Here is a 23,236-nt window from a genome sequence, read left to right as displayed (position 1 = left end):
ATTCCTTACCTTTGAATTCCCTGGTGTCAGCTCGAATCCAAATTCTTTTTGCTGAGCAATTCCCCGCGCACGCTGTCAGGTGGCGTTGTTTGGTTCCGCGTGTATCGTCCGGCTCCGCGTGGCTTCGTCAGCGTTGTTGGAGCTGTCTATGACGTCAGGGTCATCTATATAGACGCCACCTCGGTACACATACGTCAGTTCTTTTCCTTCCACACCGGTTAAGCGCAGATCCAGGATCGAGCTACCCTTTGCCCTTTTTGGCAAGCCTTTTTTCAATGTTTTGTCGTGGATTTTTTGTCGTCTGTGCGAGGGATGTCCTCTAGGAAGACGGGTTTTAAGCAGTGGGGCACCTGCCATCACGCGATGTTGGTCACGGACCCCCACGAGGTATGTCTCTGGTGCCTCGACAGGGACCACGACTTGAAGTTGTGTTCCAACTGCCAGGCCATGGCCCGAAAGCTTTGATGGAGCGGTCCCTAAAGCTTATGGCGGCTCTGCAGTCGACTTCCCGCTCAAAGAGGAGGTTGCGGAACCGCTCCAGGAGCCCCAAGTCCTCTTCGTCCCATTCGAGGTCCTCAGGGCACTCGGGGAAAAGGCACAAAAAGAAGTCCAACCGGACTTTGCCACACGCCGTCGGCTGAGGAGGCGTCTCGGGAACGTCGGCGTTCCGAGCACAGTTCCGCAGAGCTGTTGCCAGGGCCGACTCCACGTCTTCCCCCTCCCCCCTTTTCCAGGAGCTACCCCGCTCAATTAAAGGAATTTTACGAGGCTATTCGCCTTGTTTTTGAGCTGGCTGCCCCCTCGGGTGGGTCTTTGGGCCCCGTGGGGTCAGCAGGGGCCCCATCGGAATTGATGTCGGTGGCTTCAGCCTTGGCACCGTTGGGGACCCCAGGATCCAATAGTGGATCCGGACTGGCACCGGGTTCTCACAGTCGGCCTCCTCTGGCGCCGGGCCCGACGTCGATGCTCCCTCCACCCCGGGTGTCCAATGGTGGTGGTAGCCCCATCCTCATTCCAGGTGAGCCAGAGCCGGAACAACCATAGACCAGCTCCAAGCGAGCCTAGTTTCCTCATCCAACACCCCACCCCAGAGAGCTTGGTGCTCCCCCGGATAGGGAATCAAAGAGGCTGGACCAACTTGGAAAGAAGATGTTTTCTTCCTCCAGCCAGGCATTGAGGTCGGTAAACACCTCTTGCCTATTGGGCTGTTTTTCCCATACTTTATGGGATACATTGGCACAAGTGCTACCCCAGGTCCCGAAGGGCGTACGGGACACTCTCACCCAGGCTGTCAAGGATGGGAGAGATGCAGTTTACCATCAGGTGTGGCTTGGACACGACCGACTCGCTAGCCAGGGCAATTTCTTCGACGGTGGCCCTCCGATGCCATACCTGGCTGTGTACCACTGGCTTTTTGGGGGATGTCCAGTCGAACTTGATGGACATGCCTTTCGATGGCTCACGTCTTTTTGGTTAGAAGGCAGACTCTGCACTTGAGAGATTCAAGGATTCTCGAGCCACAGCCAGATCCTTGGGCCTCTCAGCGCCTGCTTGCCAGCAGTCTGCCTGCCGCCCCTTTCGAGGCTTCCAGAGGGGCGTTTGTAACATGCCAACCACAGGTTAGCCACCATCCTACGGCTTCTCAGCATCCCGTGCGAGGACGAGGTTGGGGTACCTTCGGACCAAGAGGGTCTAGCCAGAGGTAGGCCACCACCCAGCCCCCCCTCTTCCACAACATCCTAGTATAGTGCTGCATGACCATGTCCGTCCAGTTGGAGGGAGGATTCAATTTCATCTCCCTCACTGGCGGTCCATAACATCGGAAAAATGGGTCTTGCAGATAATACAGAAGGGCTATTCCCTCCCCTTCCAGTCATTCCTTCCCTTTATCCCTCCAGTAATTGAACAGCTGATGGAGGATCATTTGATCTTACTCGCGAGGAAGTTATGACTCTCTTGGCCATGTGTGATGCTATTAATTGTGTTTGACCAATGACTCTGTGTTTCACCACTGCGCATATTAGTTGCTCAATGTTCATCAGTAGCACATTATATGTTTTGTTCAGTTTAGCCGCCTATTGGCTTTTACACGGCATTAGCCATTACATTCTGTATTATGCCTATTGGCTTTGACATGCTGTATTCAGTTCAGCTGCCTATTGGCTTTGACATGATATTAGACATTACATTTTGTATTCGTCTCAGCTGCCTATTGGCTTTGACATGATATTAGACATTACATTTGATATTTAGGTTAGCTGCCTATTGGCTTTGACATGACATTTGATATTTAGGTTAGCTGCCTATTGGCTTTAACGTGGAGTTAGACATTGCAGTTGAAACATCGCAGATGTCTGTATTCTTCCAAGCTGTGTTTTTCCACAAGATGAACCAAGCTGTTTTCTTCACACCAGACTAGACCTGATAAGAGAAAGTACATTTGGTGTTTTCCTTTCTGCTCAGCCTTGGGAATAGGAGAAGTCTAGGAGATCTGGCCAGTCTCCAAAGGCTTGCGTAGTTTTCCCGAGTCTGAGAGGAGGGGGCACGCTTTTGTAAGGATGACTCTCGGCTACAGTGAGTTAGATTCGAATCTGCTTGACTTCAGGCTGGAGCTAGACGTCAGTTGCCAGTCTCCAGTTTGGGTAGAAAATCTCTTTCTTGCAGTTGACCGGAGTCATCAACTTGCAGACCCCAGAAAGATGAAGCTGAATATTTAGGCCCTGCCGCCTTGCCCATACGGTGATGAATTTGACGTTTATGCTTTGCTTTGAATATAATATATATTTGCTGTGTACATTGCAACTGAGAAGTACTGTGATATATTTTGCTTTCATTGCTGCAACTAGTTTTACTCTTTTGAACGTGTGCTTGAAATCTACTAATTCGTCTCTCAAGAACTTGTGGGTGGGGAAGAATTAACAACAATAAAGGTCTTCTTTGAACTCAGAAGTGCATTCCAGAGAGGTTCTGTAAGCTCTGATATGAGATATGTAGGAAAGCAGAACACCATGGAAACCATAGAAAGGGTCCTGATGTCAGAAGTAGGCAGTGGTTGTTATTCCTGCTATTTACTGATCTCATAAAAGAACAAGGGTCTTCACCCTATCTTGGATTTAAGGGACGTCAATCTCTTGCTCAAAAAGGAGAAATTCAAGTTGCTCACTCTTGCTCAGGTCTTGTCTGCCCTAGACCAAGGAGACTGGATGGTAGCGTTGGACTTGTAGGAATGTGTATTTCCACATTCCTATCCTGCCTGCCCACAGGCGTTACTTGCGGTTCAGAGTGGCCCACAAGCACTTTCAGTTTACCGTTCTCCCCTTCGATCTCACCAGTGCCCCTCGGGTGTTCACCAAAGTGATGGCGGTGGTGGCAGCTCATCTGCACAGGTTAGGGATTTCAGTCTTCCCTTACCTGGACGACTGGCTGTTGAAGGCTCCTACGCCCCAGGCTCTCGTCACCCACCTTTAGACTACGGCGGACCTCCTGCATTCGCTGGGTTTCACTATAAATGATCCCTCTCAGAAGCTCCCTTTCATTGGAGCTGGTCTGGATACAGTGCAGTTTCGGGTTTTCTCCTCCCGAGCAGCGAGTCCAGGATATTCAGGTTATGTTTCCGAAGTTTCGGCCTCTATCCTGGAATTTGGTGAGACAGACTTTGAGGCTGTTGGAACTCATGGCTTCCTGCATCCTGTTAGTCAAACTTGCCAGATGGCAGATGAGGGCTCTGCAATGGGACCTGAATTTCCAGTGGGCACGGCATCAGGGAAATCTTATCGACACCGTTCAGGTCTCAGAGAGAACTGCAAAAGATCTGCAGTGGTGGTTAGTGAACTGCGATTGGGTCAAAGACCGGTCCTCTCCCTTCCCCAACCAGATCTCACAGTAGTGACGGATGCGTCACTTCTGGGATGGGGAGGCAACTTGGAAGATCAGGGGCCTCTGGTCTCCGGTGGAATCCGGGCTCCATATCAACTTATTGGAGCTCCGGGCGAACCGGCTAGCATTGAAAGCATTTCTTCCTGTTGTGAAATGGAGTTAGTGCAGGTGTTCACATGCAACACTACCACAATGTGGTACTGCAACAAGCAGGGCGGTGTGGGGTCGTGGAGCCTTTGTCAGGAGGCTCTGCCTCTCTGGACATGGCTGGAACAGCAGGGCATTACCCCTGGTGGTTCAACACCCGGCAGGTTCTGTGAACGCCAGGGCGGACGACCTCAGCCGTCGATGCCTAGCAGATCACAAATGATGTCTCCATCCGGAGGTGGTGCAAGGACTCTTTCTGCAGTGGGAAGAGCCTTGGTTAGCTCTGTTCGTCTCTGCTGAGAATGTGCAATGTCAGCAGTATTGTGCATTGGAGTTTCTAAGGTGGCAATCGCTCTGTGATGCTTTTCATTTTAAGTGGAATTCAGGCCTCCTATACGCATTTCCGCCCATATCACTTCCGCCCAGAATTCCCAAGAATGACTGGGCCCAAGTCATCTTAGTGGCTCCAGATTGGGCATGGAGAGTCAGGTATCCCGAGCTACTCAAAATGAGCATCAATCCTCCGATCAGGCTGCCCCTTCGAGAGGATCTTCTGTCGCAGCAGCAGGGAAGGGTTCTCCACCCGAAACTGTCAACTCTGCCTCTTCATGTGTGGAGATTGAGTGGCGGCAGTTGATGGCTTTTAACATTCCTCACGAAGCCTGTAAAGTTATTTTGGCAGCCAGGCGTCCCTCCACTAAAACGGTATACGCCTGCCTTTTGAAAACGCTTTGTATATTATCGTACAGAAAGGTCTATTGACCCTCTTTCTGCTTCTCTTTCTGACATTCTTCTTTTCATTCTGTCTCTAGCCCAGCGGGGTTCAGCATTGGGTACTCTCAGGGGCTATCTTTCTGCCTTACCGGTATTCCTTTGGCTGCCTGATCAGCCTTCACTATCCAAATATCCCATTGTAAACAGATTCCTAAAAGGGCTTCTACATATGTTTCCCCCTATGCCCTTTATTATCCTCAATGGGACTTAAATCGTGTCCTCACATTTCTCATGTGTGCTCCCTTCGAGCCTTTACACAACTGTCCCCTCTGGCTGCTCACCATCAAGACAGCCTTCTTAGTGGCTATAACATCTGCCAGGTGAGATCCAAGCCCTGTCATCAAGGCCACCAAATCTCACTATCCATCCAGACAAGGTGGTCCTCAGAACTTATGGCTTGGGTATATATTCAAAGGTAAGAAATCTGGAGCTTGAAGTCTCTATCAGATGAACAAGTTACTTACCTTCAGTAACGCATTATCTGGTAGAGACTCTATCTAGCTGCAGATTCCTTACACCCACCTATGCCTCCCCGCTCTGCGGATATGACTGGTAGGGTTAGGGTTTTTTCCCTTCTCAGGGCCCTAGTTTTGCACAGACAATGTTGGTTCTATCCACGGCTCTGCGCTTTTGGCATGGACGTTTTTTGTGGATAAAAGAACTGACGGACGCGTGCCGAGGTGGCATCTATATAGCCGAGCGTGAGGTCATAGATGGCTCCAACGACACTGATAAAGCCACGCGGAGCCGGACGACCCACGCAGAACCAAACGACGCCACCTGAAGGCAGGGTATTGCTCAGCAAAAAGATTCTGGATTCAAAGCTGACGCCAGGGAATTCAAAGGTAAGGAATCTGCAGCTAGATAGAGTCTCTACCAGAAAATACATTACCGAAGGTAAGTAACTTGTACATTTGGTCTAAATTTAGACCAAACGTCTAATTTTTACGATTTTTGGGAATTCACAAAGGGCATTTACAAGTAGTGTCTTTACGTCTGCACTTGGGGTTGATCTCCGTTACGTGTAAATGTTAGAAAGAGATACCCTTCTAGTAGCTAAATTGTATAGTGTGAAAAGATAAAATCTCGCCTTACCTGTTTCAGTGAATGGTATGATCCTAGGCAACTACAAATACTCAGGACACAAGTCCTAAAAAAAGAAGTGGGGGGACTAACCAAGTTAGGCAGAATGCAAGTGACATTACAATGCATGACATCATGGTGTGTGACATTGCACTGGCATCAAAACCCATGACCTCAAAGGTGGCATCAGATCTTAACACCTCAATACATATGTTTAGCTGGTCTATCATGAGTATGTTTGAGCACTTTACTATATTTAACAAATTAGATTTTGCTTTGGGGTTGTGCCAAAAAAGTTAGGCAACCTTGACACAAAATCTGGGCCTCAATTTATGCATTTATTTTTTAGAGGCTCTGCCACCAAGAAATTGCCATAAGGGAGAAATATGGCAGTAAATCAGTTCTGCTTAACTGGTGCAAAGTCTGCATTTTAAAATATCTTGTGGGGGTTAAGGCATCTGCTGAAGAGATCTTTGTGTGCCCAGATTATCTCAGGGAATAATAATAATGTGTATGATATAACGTGGTTGGACATCCTGAATTGGATTAAGTAGCACTATAAAAGAAATTTAAAAAAATAGTGGTATTTAAATTGTTTTTTGTGTAAATACTGGGTCAGACCAACACGTCTGACATTCTTACAGTGCATACCTATGTCTTATACTCAGAGACTGAACAAAGTGAAAACCATGTCTCTCTTAGGTACCTGTGAAGCAATAGCAAGCTGTGTGCTTTTGTTTCCTAAATAGCAGCTACGTGTGAGGCTCCAGACAGCTTCCAGCTAGAATAATCAAACAAACAAAGGGTCAATGGCCCCTTAATTGCAACCTTTGTCCTGGGCCAGCAGAATTTACAATTGGAAAGCCCTCTTTCATGCTGCCCAGAAGGAATTAAAGCGCTCTGAAACTGTGTGCAGGCGCTTCTGAAAATGTCACGATACATCAGGACGAAATGACCCTGCAAGATAGAAGTGAGAAGGGAAATTATTTTGTCCCCTTGTCCCCTCCACCTTCGTCGCCTGTGTCCCTCACACCCCAAAATCTGGGGGGGATACATCCCCCACACTTCCTACACCCTTGGTCGTGTAGGACTGACCACCCGCTCCTGTGGCAGAGCCACTGATTCTGCTGCCACCTAACCTGCACGTCACTTTTCTTCATTTTTTAGTTCATTCTGTTTTTTGTCATCTTTTAATGGATGGTGGTGCTTTTAGGTCAGCCCTCTGCTGGTAAATGCCAATTGGGAGTGACCTCTCTTAAGGGCCACGATGTTGACTTGCTGTGAATGGTGAGAAGATCATACTGAACCTCACCGCCCCTTTACCTTCTCATTTGAAGAGCGCAGCGCCAGCAGGGCAGTGATTAACAGACTACTAGGCACATGAAACCACCGACTACAGCCATGTGTTCAAACTGGGTTTGGACCGTCTCAAATGAAGGATCCTGAAGTACCTGTGACTATTTTGAATTGGGGAAGGCTGAGCACACTCGTTCTCTGTGAGTTTCGAAATAGTCTGCTTCTTCTGCCAGAGATGCCATGTCGCCCCCACACAACCTGTGACACTTTAAGCCACTTAATGTGACCAGGGCAGTGGCGGTTTCTGCATGAGGGTGTCGGGGCTCCGCCCCCTGTACTTTCAATTCCCATGGTCAGCCATTTCAAAAGTGAAAACAAACTCTTTTAATAATCTGTAAAACAAAAATGCACACACCTCTTGCTTGGGGCTGGGCCCTGGGCTACTGTTTCTGTGATTTTAACTGATAATGAGTCTCATGTCACATGACACTGGTAGCGATGCCGATCCATTCCATTTCCCTCTGGGCAGGCCCTGAGTCTATGGTATTTGCCGGGCTGACAAACTCACAGGCCTGAGGCCTTCGAAGTCATCAGCTCGGCAAAGACATAGCTTCAAGGACCAGTCTGCACCCCCTAATGACGTGTGGGTAAAGTTAGCCCTGTAGCGCCAGGGGCTTCACGTCTGTCAGGAAGTGGAGAGGATGGTCACCCCACCCTTTCCCTGTTCGTCACGGGGGGTGGGTCCAGCCCTGTGACAAGTTGGGAAACGGTGGGGTAGAGGCTGCAGGCAGCAAGCTGAGAAATCGAGTCTGCGTAGTTTGTCGTTACTAACTGCGCAGACTCTTGGTGTCTGCTGCCTGCGCTGCTGTTGCAGGAGTCGGACCATGTGGATGCCAACATTCATTTGTAGCTCCAGAGTTTCCCTGGCAGCCAGGAGCTGAGGAGCAGACAAGGCGGTGCGCACTGCAGGTGCGCATTGGCACCCCTTATATAATATATACAGTAAGGTTGTGCTTAGCCAATTAAAAAATCATGGTGTTTTTCTGTGGCCAGAAATTATGAGTTGCAGACCTCAGCTTGCCATGCAATCTCTTTTCGCTTGTACAGTGCATACTTTGAACTGAGCCACCTTCAGGCCTTTATAAAAGGCCACCATTGAGAGCTCTGGAGGAAAGACTGAAGGCAGTGCGCATTTACCACAGTGCCTATCAGTGGGTCAAATAGATATTCAGAATACTTGGTCATCCAAAGCTTGACCTCTCTGCTGAACAAACAGAATGGAGGTCACTTATTCCAGTCGCAATAGTGACTCTGAGGAACTCCGTCTGAAGGAGGTACACAGTTGCCAAAATATGGAGAAGGCAAAGGTAAATAAAAATGCAGTGCTTACAGGTGAGTCGGTGCGTTGTGTGTTTGGGGGATTGTGAAGTAAAGGAGATGCAAGGAAGTGCATTCAGGAGTCAGTCAAAGGAGGCTGCTGAAGACGATAAAATATGCATACGGACGAGATGTGGAGAGAAAAGGGTGCACATGTCTAACATAAAACAAGCATAACTGAATAATTGAGACACTCTGAAGACTACCTATTCCACAGGCCTCAGTAATGTTAGTTCACGGTCTCACAATTTCAGAATTGAAGCATTTATTTATTATGTTAACCTTGTTGCTTTCTAAAATTTGCTTGAAAATGCACTGTTGGTCCCCTCTTTTTTTTTTTTTTAAAGTTCCCAGGATGAGAACCCCATCCCCCCCCACCCCCCAAATCCCCTTACGATGGTCAGGCTCGCTTGCTACGCTTGCTCGCCACAGGGTACTCATCTTGAACATTTACGCCCGCCACTTTCAAATGCCACCAGCGGCCACTGGACCAGGGAGCACAGAGGTGAATCCAGGACTTTAACATAGTTGGAGTTTTGGTTCTGTGCAATCGCACCTTTTAACTCCCCAGGGAAGAGGAAGAGGAGGTGGTTGTAAGGTGCGGTCCAATTAAAGTCAATGAAGATTACGTTTTTGCAGTCTGATGAAGGTTTGCAGAGTGGCTAAACCTATTGAAGCTTGCGAGAAGCTATTTTTTAGAGGCTGAAAGTGAGTACAGGACGAGGGACTCTCTCCAAATGATTTTTGAGAAGTGTGCTTCAATTCAATCATTTGGACTGACCTACCTCAAACAAACGATTTGTAATTGTTAAGCCCAAAAAATGGAGTCTCTGTATTTAGGATAGTTTCCCACCTTAAAATGTAGTGCAGGCACTTTATCAAAATTTCTCTACTTTTCAAGCAGTCCCACTGTAAGCCCAGTGCTAGCAAACTTTATGGAACAGGACACTGTAAACTGTGAATGAATGAATCTGTGCAGTGTTGGTACTGTGCACAGTGTGCTTTCTTTAAGCGTCTAAAAAGATGTAGTAAAATCAGCAGTACAGTGGGGCGCCTGCACAATTAAAGTGCTGCTCTTTCCAGGCTTCCTAAAGTACAAGGAACACACCAAAGGTATGGTGTTTTGTTTTCGATTCTTTGAGGTGTGGAGATAACTGTCCCTCAAATTCAGAAGATAACTGGAACACTACACTTCAAGTGAAACCCTGTGCTGAAGGTTGTGAGTCAGCCTTCTGATCATCTGCTGCAAAACTATTAACATTAAGGGTTTTTGTTATTATGAATAAAGGAGCAGATTTTGCAGGCGTAACATATAGCATGTGTAGGCCCAGCTCAAGGATTCTAGATAGGACGTAGAGGTGTCAGTGCTTTCAATAGGAGGAGATCAATTGGACAAGCATAAGAGCAGGTGAAGTAATATACCTAGACATTCGTGCAGGCTTCCAAACAGGCCTATAATTGAACATCATATGGGCCAGTTACCAGTAATTTCGCCACTATCAAGCATTCCCGTCCATGGCACCGTGGGCTTCCAAAGAAATGAAAAGGCAGGTTTACTTCATCTTGCCGCCCAGTCTGCAGACAACCCAACTTTCTGACATGACTCAGTTTCTCTGGAGTGGTACACCTCTAAAAGCCCACTTTCCAGCAGGACTGACTCCGAGTATGCAGCAGAGTTTTGGGATGGCTAAACCTGGGAAGGGGAAAGAAACGGTACAGCAGGGAAGGAGATCTGGAATGAGACAAGATGATTATTAGGCAGTGGCAGCCAACACATTGTAAAGGTAGTGGGGTGGGTGGGTGGAGGGAGTCTGGGTGGAGCATGCTGGGGTGGGGGGAGTTAATAATAATAACCCAGAAAAAGGTACCTGGTGCTGCTGGCCGCCTCGGACCCCTCTTCCTGGTCCCAGCAGCTTCATTCTATTACCAAGCATGAGAACAGCATGGGGATTGGCCTGAGCGGGCTGGTTTACTGCTCATTCAGGCACAGGAGTTTGTGCTGTTTCTCCAACCGAGCTGTCAAACACAGCCAGATTGGAGAAACCTAATTGCGCATGTCTATTTCGCCGTCCTAAGATGGCCGGCCAAACAGACATGCACAGTTAAGTTCACATTTTAATAAGAATGTAGGTATAATGTTTAGATGCCGCCCAGTGATCTTTCTGAAATGATCGGTGACGTGCCATACTATGTCTCTAGTGTAGTTTTACATCTAATTTAATTTACAGTGGGAAGAAATATGGAAAGAGGCAGCAGTTAGTTAACTCACAACAGCCTTTAGACCATGTGTTTATTTGTTTCCTGTTTATCACCTTTCTTCATCTTTGCGTGTCATATTTTTCATGGCTTCCATTTATGTGGCTAGGCCGTTCATCAGGCCCATGGCATTTTATGGAAGGTTACATTGCATCGTTACTGTTTGTATCCCTACTAGTGTTGTAAGATCTTATTTATTAATAATTGGCAAAGCCAGTAGGTGTGGCTTTGGCAAGCTGGTGTAATGGTCAATTTGTTTTATCAGAAGCATATGCCACAAACATTTTTTTTTAATGATGCGCCTTCTAAACGTGGCCATGATATGCTTGCAAAACAAAATGTAAGTTAAAAAAAATACCCGGAGGGAGCTGCTTAACCAGTGTTTTTGTTTTAAAAAATAACAAGCCTTTTAATTGGAGCATGCATTTTATTATTTGTGAAGGAGATAGGAATAAATCCTCACCTAGCTAAATCGCAGACAGCTACAATGTTATTTGTCACTTTATAACTGCAAATAAAAAAAAAAAAAGATGGAATATAAATCACCCAATACCTGGGCAACTGAATTGAAGGCGAAAATAACGGCTGGCATTTAAATTTATTATATAAAAAGTAAAAGGAAAAAGCACACTTTGCATCAGCGTTGTCACTGAAGAGAAACAGCCTATTTCTAAGTGTAAGTGAACAATGTGCACTCTCTTTTTGTGCAGTCAGTCAAGGCAAAGGGAGCCAATGAGTAAAGTGGGCTGACCCATTGGGCATTCTGTGGTGGGCAGAAGCAAGATGTGAATGGTAAACGGATAAATGAATGAAGCCCGCTGATTACAGCTCCTCTATGTCTCTTATATATAAGGCTCCCTGTTTTCTGTTGTTACTGATTTTTACAGATCAATACAAACAGAAAACCATTTATTTTCCTGTTTGTATTTATTATTAAATGTGGGTGAAATAGAAATTTGGTTGTTTTTTGTGTGTTTCTAAATGCAGTCAACCATGACTGCCAGCTGTGCTGATTAATAGGAAAGGGGGTTAAAAAAGTGATAAAAAAAGACTTTTAGTAAAGTCACTTAAACAGCAGTAAATAAGCACAACCTTGATACTAAAATCTGAATGTTTTCTTATAAGTGCATATTTTATATTCTTTGGTTAAATAAATGTAGAAATGTAGTTGTTCCACAAAACTCAAAATACATATGGCTAAATACAGATAAAATTAGCAAAAAGTAAATATGGATAAATACAGATGGAAATGTCAAAAAATAAATACCATAAAACCGGGAGCCCGAATTATGTATGCAGTCTGGAGCATCCATCACAATCTGGAATTCACACTGTAAGCCAATATCAATAAATATCCTCCAGTATTGATAAGCCAGGATCAATAACTACCCTCCTGCGTGTTCCTATTGATGTAATCAGCACATCCTGCAAACACTGCATGTTACATCCGTATTCAAGGTCTGATACCAAGCTTGGTGAAACTATGTTGAAAAACGTCTCTGGCCATACTGTCTGTTGACCATGGACCATTTTGTCATACGACCGAGCCTCCAAACCATCTGCACTCAGCAGGTCTTTCAATATTGTCACTTAGGTGAACAAGGGCTGATTGATACAAAGGAAAATTAAGTGGTTGTGAGGTGCATGGCCTGTGTGTTGTTGGGACCAACCATTATCAGGCCTCTCAGTTAGTATCATCATTGTTTTATCCTGTGCATATGTCTGAAGGAAGCAAGAACACTTTTGCATACTTGTCTACTGTAGACTATTCCGCAATCGCAAATACAGTGTATTGCATTAAACAGTGTTGTCAACCGACCAACTGTGCCTACTACTCCTTGATCACTCTACCAATACTAGGCTGCTGCATCAGCACTCCAGTAATGCAATGTGTCCCTCACCCAGTGCAAACCGATGTTGCAGGGAAGTTACATTACTCTACACTAGTTTGAAGAAGTTAACCCAATTTAACTTTAATTAGTCAGTGAGCACATGCACTGTAGATTCTAAGTACTTATATATAATTGAACAACTGAACCAAAACGATATGAAGATATGATGTCCTCAGATATTTGTTATCGGATTAAACCACTCTAGAAGCAGTCAAGATATTTCTTATCTAAGACGGAAGTTTATGTTGTCTTCGCCGACTTTTTAGGCAGCATATAAATCATGAATTTTTGGTGCTCTAACCAGATTGATTGCTGCTACGTAATTATGTGCATCTCCTTAAGCTGCTCTTAGGTCTGGCTCGACAACTCCGCAAGCTCCAGACCATATTTGATCAACAGAAAATAACTTTCAGGAGTGTTACAGAGAGTTTTTGGCTCCTCCCAAATGTTGGACCCAAGAGTACAGATTTTGAAGGGACAGAAGTTGTGTGCTTCTGATGAAAGGGAGCTTGTATTGTAGTTTTTCTCTTGTGGGAAAGCTTATGCTTATGACAGTAAAGACTGAGTTGGTTACAGTGACAAGCCATTGATCAAGGCTACAGGCCTGAGCTGTATATTATGAAAAATGATGACAAAGACAAGAGATGTTACTTATTTATTGCAAAAAGCATGTGTGAAAGCCAATCGGGCTTTAAAGGGGGCATGTTCTTATCCTCTGGTAAAGCTTGTAGTCAGCTATTTTGTTACAGGGAATCTCGCAGAATATCCTAAAAGGCAAGAGTTTTAGTGTCGGTTACCCCTGTTGCAATCTCGAGGGGTAGAAGACTTGCACTTTGAGAATCCTTGTTTTGCTGTTTTAGGGAGGGTTGTATATTGTTTTGCCAACTGTAATGTTCTACCTATTTGCAAATTTCTCTGTAGAGTGGGTGTTTGGCTCTGCTCAAATGTTAATTCCCCTTACTAGAGTTTTTGAGTGGGCAGAGGTGTGTGCGTCTGCTGAAGAAGAGTGCTTAGATTGTATATTTTGACTTGTGGGACAAGAGGCAGGCTGAACTGGTTAAGGGGGCAAACCATTGATCAAGGCTATAGGCCTGAACTGTGCATTATGAAAAGTTACAACAAAGATAGTGGATAGGGTTATTTATTTTTGTATGTGAAAAATACTAGGTCTTTAAGAGAAGATTATCATGACACCGTATCAATGTTTGTAGACCGGTATTTTGTTACTTCTGTCCTCACAGATAACCATAGTAGAAAAGGGATTTGTTGTTGGTTGCCCCCCCTGTGCTAAACCCTAGAGGTGGACTGGTTGCACTGTTAGGCTTTTTTTTTTAGAAAGGATTGTATATTGTTTTGCCAACTGTAATTTTTTGCATGTTTTGATAAACACTTTTGACCGTTCTTTATGTTTGCCAGCTTATGTGCAATACAGTAGACCTCGTAGAGGTTGTTATTTTGACAAGCTTTTAGGGAAGACTATAGACTTGATTGGTTAATTACGAGAAGTTACGTCAGATGCAATATGTCAGATCTGTTTATTATGGAAAGTTACAATACAGGTAGTAGGTTTGACTTATTTTCAAATGGATTTATTAAAGCTAATTTGCCTTTAAGGGCGGATTGTTATTGCCCTCTGTTGCGGGCGGTAGACTGGTATTTTGTTACATGGAATCTCACATGTTTACTTAGCAAGTTGGGTTTTGTTGTTGTTTACATCCTCAGATAAATCCTTTGGGGAAGAAGGTCAGTCCTGTTGCAATCCATGTTAGACTTTCTTAAGGGAGGTAGTGTCTGCCAGGCCCTTATTTAAGGAAAAAAGCTAACTCTTTACACATACATAATACATGTATACATCTATCTTAATGTGAGTGTGCCTCTTTGTCTTGCTGGCGGTTTGTACTTGTTTTTCAATTTTGTCCCTTTACAGTTCCCTGACATTTTTTTCATTCGTTTTTTTAGTATCCTGCAGCTCCCCAGACGGTACTCCTGGGCTGCTCCTTTGCCCTCATTTCATCTGCTGTGTTTTGCATCCTGTGTGGCTACTATTTCTAAACTGAATATCCATCTTGAAAAGCTTTGCTCCCTTGTGCTGCTATGTTGACTCACTATAATGATTAATTTAGAGGTGACATTAGACAGTGATCTATTTATATGAGACATTTATTGTGTCTTTTGTTTGTCGTGAGCCAGTTTGTGCTTTTGAGTGTAGACAGCAAGGATGCATTATTAAAACCAGTATTGGATCACCAGCGATTACCTTTGTTCTATATTGGGAGAGTGTACATTTTGTTTTTAGACTGCAGTGGAAGTAAGCATGAATAACTTCCTGCCAGTTACCAGCTGTGTACTTCATCACCACTCCGGACTCTGTTTTGACCCCTCCTCTATGTTCTGTTTTCTAGGTTGCACACCAACTAAGTGTGGAAGAGCTTTAACTGATGCATTAATCACTAATGAGGAAGCTAAAACCATCCAGAGGTAATTTACTTTCTTGTTGAATTCTGAAATTGGTACGATGTGTCCCCTGCAATATTATTCTGCTAGACCTGTTCCCCAACTCCAGGACACATGGCCATCATTCCGAAACCATTATATCCTGGCTTAGGTTGCTTGTTTGGCTACCCCTTTTGATATAGGGATTTAGAAACTATTAAATTCCCTTTCTCCTTTGCTCCTCCCATCTGTAGGATTTGCAGCAAAACATTTACTTCAGAAAGATGCTTCCTTCCTGTGTTTTTGTCATTCGTTCTTGAGAGATGAGGTGATGAATGTACTTTTGGGATTTTCTCTTTTACCAATTAGTTCCGGTTCCCAGAAGGACTTTCTCAACTTCTGATGCCTCCCCCACTAACTAAACTTTTATTTATAGCTGAATATAACCGAAAGGGTGGGAAAGCTTCTTTTGATCAGGCATCCATTAGGTTCTCTCAAGTGCTCCCTAATCTCCCAGGTTACATTTTAAATATGTGCATAGGATCGTAGGGGTAACCATAAAAATTTGTGCATGATCAAGAAAAATAAGGTGGCCACTTGTTTAAAAATATTACGACTGCCTTGTGTGTATCATTTCTTTGAATCGCTCACAAATATATCTAACATGGCAGTGGCGTCATTTATCAGGATTAAGGAAATGTGCCCCATTCGCTTCATTCCCCTTCATCCTTTTCAGTTCAGATGGCTTGGGTTTTCAGAAGAAGTTGAGGTCACGGCATCTAGTGTTTTTGTATCCTGTTAGCTTGCCTCACTGATTCTGCTTTCAGCACATAGAGTAACTTTCCCAATATAGGTTGTGATGCTCGAGACGGGGGAGTGTGGTTGTATTTAATAGTTTGTGTCAGTCTGTGAGCCTGAGAATTGTGTGCAAGGATGGAGTAGAATAACAGACAAGCAGCAAACTGGTAATTTAGGGATCCGAGTTGAGAAGATCGGTAGCGGACACTAAAGGTAACCAACTTTCAAAGGGTAAAAAGTCAGATCTCATTGTCTTCTTGGTAACATTAAATTTCAGAGCATCTCAATCATTCAGTATTAATGTTGTGCATTATATACACTCTTTGATTACAGTGTCATGATAGTCACGTAGTTTGTCATTTCAACTTAGTTATTTTGTAGCATGAAAACTGCCCAAAGCGTACTTCTAATCGCTTATGGTCATTGGTAAGAGGGTTTACATATTAGCCCTAAGTTTTTATCCCATTAGACTCTTAATGCCTGATTTAGATCTCGGGGGGACTGGTTACTCAGTCACGACGGTCTTGTATATCCAGTGGCAGCCGGTAATTTTAGGAGGGAGAGGGGCAGGCGGGAAGCGCACTCACACTCATTCATTCACACACGAATGAACGCACATCCATTCACATCACTCATCGACATTCAAACATACATGCACGCACCAAACATTCATTTTAAACAACACACTCACTTACCTTCAGCTCGGAGGTCCCAGGGGGGTTGGGACTGCAGCAGTCCCAACTTTGTCACACAGTGGGATGGGGTCAGTGAGACTTCTGACCCCACCCCACTCTGTGACAAGGTGTCACTGATTGACACTCGCCCTGGGCGCTTCAGGGCTTAAACCTGAAGTGCCCAGGTCAGAGTCAATGGGTGACGCTTCCCTTGTCACTGAGGGGAAGGACCTCAAGGCACCTTTGCTGAGCCGAGGAGGTCACACCCATAGGAGCTATGACCTCTTCAGCCCAGCAAAGTTCAGCTCAGGCAGTCAGGAGTCTGCACAAATAGCGCATGTCTCACACCTGGCTGCCTGAGCTGAACATGAAGAGTGTCTGACAGGCTGACCTTTGCTCTACCTGACAGACACTCCTCATGAGGGGCGTGGCCCCTCCGCCCTAAAGGATGGGCCTCGGCTGCGTATATCCCATCCGTCGAAATTTAGATTTAGGATTTAGATATCAGCGGCTGAGATATCCGTTACCGTTGTGACGGAGTAACCAGTCTGCCGAGATCTAAATCAGGCCCTTAATACGCCATTATGGCTGCTATCCGAGGGCCACAGCTACAGTTCTACTGTGAAGTTTTTTTGAGGCCCTGGAAAGAAAGAGTATAATGCCATATGGGTGCTCCGTCCAGCTAATATCAGCTCACTTAGTAAAGCTGTAAATTGAATTCTGGCGACCCTTTGTATCTTATTTTGATGAGCACATAAGGTAGCTTCATCCAGTGATCGTAAGCATTGAAGCAACCGCACTGCACAGATATTGAAAACATTGCAGTGTTGGAGACCGGGTGAGAAGTGAGATTAATGAATGTGTTAATTTACCAATTACCACAAGAGTGACTTTTTCTGGAGTCCCAACAGCCTTTGAAAGGCACAGGAGTGGCTCTGCCTAAGCCCGCCTTTGTTTTTAAAGGCTTAGGATGTAACTGCTGACTGCGCCAGTGCTAGTGGCCCTTTCAAGGGTTAGATAGCCTTTGTGGAGCACAATCAAGCAAGCGACTGACCTTGTCCAGCCCTGTTCTTTCAAAAGGCGCATGCTTCACAAAGCGGACTCTGTTCAGTACTACATCCTTACAACGTTTTTTCAAAGGCACTAGCCATTGGTTATTAACATGAGTTCTGCATAGTAGACACCCACTCAGGGTGTCAGTGGCAGTTTAGAAAGCTATATAATTTTTAGCAGGCTAATAATGAAACATACCGTACAAAACCATAATGTACAAATAAACATGTTAAAATGGTTCGTTAGTATGAAAGAATTTGACTTTGAAAACTTAAAATTATGTTGGTACCTATTGCTTGATTCATGAGAGAAGTACAAGAACAGCAGCAGAATCTAGTGTAGACAATTGGAAGCCTCAAACAGGGCTGGACTGGGAACCCAAAGCAGCCCTGGCAAGGTTTGTCAAACCAGTTCCCATAGTGTGCATAGGGAGTGACTCTGACCACTACAATGAGGCTTGGGGAGTTGTCTTCCCCCAGGAAAATTCTGGGAAAAAATGGCAAGAATAATGCATTCTGCAACACGTTTTACATTATGTATTCAATGGTATTAATTTTTAAAGCTTAGTAAATGATAACCTTACAGTGCACCAGGACATGGTAGTCTTTATTGGGGCTCTTCAGTGATTCCCTCGCCATCACCCTCTAACAGTGCATCTCATCTCTCTACAGCCCCTCTCCTACATGTATTTCATTATTTTATAGCACCTCCCTTATCAGCATAGGGTATTGGAGCCCTTTATATAACTCTCACATACTGTGACAATTAATCATACATGCGTAAATCGGTGTATAGAAAATGTTGACAAAGGGTACTACAAGGTGTAGGATTCACATGTCATTCAGACTTGTAGGCAAGAGTGCTTGGTAAGTGGAAGCATAAACTCTGGATTCTGAATGTAACACAGTGGTTAGGGTTGACTTTACTAATAACAATTTATTTCTACCTAAGCAAACCATTTTTAGGAAAATTAGAATAATCAAAGACTAAGAAATTACATAACTTTCTACCCCCTCCCACCTCCGCTGGCAAGTGTAGGTATGTGGACAAGCGGTTACTGAATGGAGACAAAGATTGACACTACACTGCTAGGCTGCCACTCACCTGACAGAGATAAAGACCTGCCACGACCTGTGAGGGCAATGCAATATACCATCCTTACATTCCTATGCAAAGTGGGGCGGAGAGATGGTGATAAGCCAATGCCAAGTGTTTGGAATGTTGTGGGCAGTTATAGTTTGGGAGACAGATACTTTCTAGAAGTGTGGGGCTGGGGGATTTTGTAAAGTGGATGCCAGTTGCATCTCTCAGTTAGATGTGTTTGACCTTTCAATCCACTAGGGAAGTTGATTACTATGATTGCTTGTCCTCCTTCTGTAAAGGGGGGAGGTGGGTACTCACGTCACGCTACTCCAATTGTGGAGAAGGTTCAAATAGGGCTGTGGTCTTAACACATTGAAAGGAGGAGACTATTGAATGCATACATGAGGCAATCTTGAGCAATCCTGCTGGGGTGGGATGTACCGCAGTTGACATGATAGGCTGGGGTGACTTGACACATGTCCACTACGCACAACACACCTGGGGGTGATTCCGACCAACTAAACATACTCTTGAAGATTGTTAATAGCCTGATCAGCAAGCTCAAATGTGGAGTGGTCCACAATACAGCAAGAGACACGCCCTAGACCTGATACGGTTACAGTGTTCTCTTCTACTTGGGAGTACAAGACGCTAGAGGGAGAATTTCTATCTTCACCCTTAGCATATGCACACTCCCCCACAATCCAACATTTGATTAGAGAAGCCTTGGGACCCATCCTTCTGGAAGCAGGAGCCAACATTCACATAGTGGGAGGAGACTTCAAAGAGGTGATGGACAGGACGCTTGACAGATCTTCATCAAACACAGCCTAGTCCCACACTGAGTTGCCCCGGGCCTCATTGATGCCTGGAGGGCCAAACACCCCACAGACAAGCAAAATACCCCTTCTCCAGGGCCCACAGGACCTATTCTTGGTTGAACTATGTGTTTGTTCCGGTTGGGTAATGTCCTGACTATCTTTGGCAGAATATCTGCTGAGGGGGATTTCGGACAATGCTCCATATAAGGTGATGCTAGGAGCAAGGAGCGGTGCTTGGAAGGGTGAGTGGCACCATAATAATTGGAAATTCCAGGACAGTGACGTGGTGACTGAACAGCTAACCGATTCCTCTCTATACTTGGAAGAAAACAAAGACTCCGGGCCCCGGTTTAGAGTAAATTAAATATGCCAGTTGGTTATCAGCCAATGTTACCATGTTTTTAGGGAGAGAGCATATGCACTTTAGCACTGGTTAGCATTGGTAAAGTGCGCAGAATCCTGAAACCAGCAAAAACAGTGTCAGAAAAGGGAAGGGAGGCAGGCAAAAAGTTGATGACCACCCTAAGGCTGTCAGGTCTAACAAGGCAGGTCCCTTGCAACCCATTTGGGAACCGCTAGCAATGTTAAACACACTGTAGTACATCGCATTTTGAGAGTTGCTAATTTCGAGTTGCGAAAAGTCGCAATTAGGAACTTGCAAACTGTTGTGATTGTACATGTGCCCTATATAAGTTAGGGGACAAGTAAGGCTGCTTTTGGCCTGGATTAATGGGAGAGAAGAGGTGACTCATATGGAGAGGGACCCCAATCACATCAGACAGGGATATAGCCAAGGCCTTTATTATTACCGTACACTATACAGAGAGTGACGCACCTCCACCAAGGTTGACTTTATGGCTTTCCTAGGGGAGCTGCCACTCCCGAGACTAGCCAGCAGGACCTACCTCGACCAGTAGCTCTGCCTGGGGCAAATAACCAAAGGTGAGGGGCTGATGCAGCCAGGGAAAACTCTGGGTCCCACTGGGATATCAGTGGAATTCTACAAACCCACCCTGTCAATCCAGGGAGCCAACCTGCTGGTCATGTTTAACAAGGAATGGGACGTTGGCATGCTGCCACCAGACTTCAGACATGTGACAATTGTAGTTTATCGCAAACCACAGAATCCCGGTACCACCTGAGCCTCCTACAGGCTGATCTCCTTGTTGAAAATGGAAGTCAAAATCCTAGCAAAGATCCTGGTGCTTTGCCTAGTTTGGTGCACCAAGACCACACGGGCTTTATGGCTGACAGCACAACAAGACAAAATCTCTACATGCAAACCAAGGGGCTTGATCATCAGAGAGACAAACTGAGGCAGACAGCTCTCCTGGTCATTGATGTGGAAAAGGCTTATGTTTCCATAGATTGGATCTTCCTCTTTCGGGTCTTGAAGGGATTGGAATTTGGCCCAATCTACTGTCGCTGGGTGGAGTTAATATATAAGAAGATGAAGACGAGGGTGAATGTGAATGGCCTATTTTCAGAAATATTTCCTCTGGAGAGGTGAACCTGGCAAGGGTGCCCACTGTTTCCCCCTGTTGTTTGCCCTGCGCATGGAGCTGCTGGCGACCTAGATGTGTGTAAGAGGAGAGATAGCAGGTTTCCCAGAAGCGGTGGACAAACCAGAAAAAGTGTTGTCATACACTGATGACACGCTGACATATGTTGTTGAATACCGCAGTGTAGATACAGGGGGTCCTATTGGTTTTTGCCAGCTATGAAAGACACGCAGGATACAAGATTAAGTGGGAAAAATCAATCTTGCACAAGATGAGAGAATGGGGAAGTTGCAACTGAGGGATTCTGCTACTTTGAGATTTAAATTACACCAGTTCTTGGAGAAAAACCTAGAGGTGGTTTGCCACGAGTTGAGTTTTGAGCTGACAAGGTTAAGAACGCACTTGCCGTTTTTGTTCATGGATGTGGCTTCCCTATTCAAGAGGATCACCCTGCCTAAGTTCTATATACTTCAAAACACCCCTTTTCCCAACCCTGATGCCTTCTTTGACAGGGTAGATGGAACACTGCGCACATTGATTTGGGGTGAGGGTACCCCACCCACACCCCTGCAAAAGCTTCAAGGTCTTTATAATGGTGGGAGCTTGCACCTAGATATCAGAGCCTCCCAACTACAGCTGGTTAACAAATGGCGCTTTGCTCCAACTGACAAATCATAGGGATTTTGAACAGCAATATCGCAAACACTACTGGATGGAATTACACAAAAATTTGGCAGGAAGGTAGGTCCTGGTCCAGAAAGAGTGCTTTTTTGTTTTAATGTAATTCCGACAAAAGCTGTTGAAGTGTTGTCAGCCGTCTTGGGACTCGAGTCACAAAAAAAAGTTTTAAGAAAACACAAAAGAGGCCAGGGTACGAACACCCTGACCCCTCAGCTCTGATGGTGGAGTCCCAAAGGGACCCCCTCCCCTAAGGTTAAAAAGTTTTCATTTTATTTTACGAGCAGCAATGCAGTGGATCCGTGAATCCGCTCGTAAAAATTTTTAAATTGTTTTTAAAAACGCAGGCTCCCTCGCTTCGTTAGCCTAATGCCTCCGGGAGGGCCAAGTCCCTGGGTCTTTTTTTAAAATAAAAAAATAAAAAAAACAAGGGGTCTCCTAGCCCCCTCCTTCTGCTCCGGGAACCACCACCTCCCGAGGTCATAAGCAGTGCATTATGGGAGAGCCAGTGATAGTTAGCTCAGGTAACTACAACTGCTGCATTTCTACAGTTTTGTACGAGTAAATTCAGAACCTAATTATAACGTCCATGAAACCTTTGTTTTTTTCAGTTAGGATATATATTTATATATTAAAGCACGGGATACGGCTGTGACTTACATAGGATGGCAAATAAGGTCTCAGGCCACCCCCCTGTGGACATGCTGCAAGAAATGAGACGCTTGACTATATACTTGAAGTCGGACTTATTTAGAATTTGTTCGTTGGGAGACGTGGTGGGTGGAGACAACATGTTAATATTTAGGGAATTGCAAGAAGAAAACCACCTAGACCCCTACCAAGGGATTCACTACCTCCAAATACGACAAGCCCTAAAACTGGAGCCTATAGAGCTGGCAGACTTTGAGGACAGTAGCCCCATTGAGAATAGAATACCGGGGGGAAAAAGGGCCAATAAGGTAATTTCACAAATCTATAGCATATTTATCAATAATAGGGCAGATAATTTGCTGAACCTTAGGGCTTACCGGCAGTTAGACTTGGGACAAATGGATCCACTCAAGTGAAGTATCAAAGTGAGCATGAAGCTTATTCAAATTAAAGTATTGCACAAAGTGTACTAGAATAAAAGCAGACTGTTCAAAATGGGGGTGGGCCCCCAATTGCCTGCAATGTGTTGAATAAGAAAGTACCTTCTTACACATGATTTGGGACTGTCCCCTCATCAGAAATATTGGTGAGAGATAATTGCCAAACTATTGGCGATCTTGGAGGTGCCGGTCCCATCAACTCCGCTATTTGTCCTACTGGGGATACCTTGGGATGTTGACCTGCCAAGGAGACAATTACTGTTCTGTGTATCGGGATTTGCCTTAGTGAAAAGAGACATAGCGGCGCGATGGGGAAACCTTTTGGCTCCTACTAAGGACATGTGGAGAACAGACATGACTTCTATAGAGGTGGAAAAATCTGTATATAAAGCGAGGGGCTGC

General features: G+C 45.0%; 1 protein-coding gene across 1 annotated transcript in view; it reads left to right on the top strand.

Annotated features, from left to right (window-relative positions):
- The window catches only part of OGFOD3 (2-oxoglutarate and iron dependent oxygenase domain containing 3), a 1,107,281-nt gene that overhangs the window by 359,954 nt on the left and 724,091 nt on the right, over nucleotides 1-23,236 (top strand). Inside the window, exon 3 of the mRNA XM_069200289.1 lies at nucleotides 15,104-15,179. Coding sequence (XP_069056390.1) covers nucleotides 15,104-15,179 — 76 coding nt within the window. The remainder of the gene's footprint in view (nucleotides 1-15,103; nucleotides 15,180-23,236) is intronic.

Source organism: Pleurodeles waltl, chromosome 7 (genome assembly GCF_031143425.1).
Source record: "Pleurodeles waltl isolate 20211129_DDA chromosome 7, aPleWal1.hap1.20221129, whole genome shotgun sequence".
Lineage (NCBI taxonomy): Eukaryota > Metazoa > Chordata > Amphibia > Caudata > Salamandridae > Pleurodeles > Pleurodeles waltl.
Note: the sequence above shows the minus strand (reverse complement) of the source record. Positions and strands in the feature narration are given on the sequence as shown.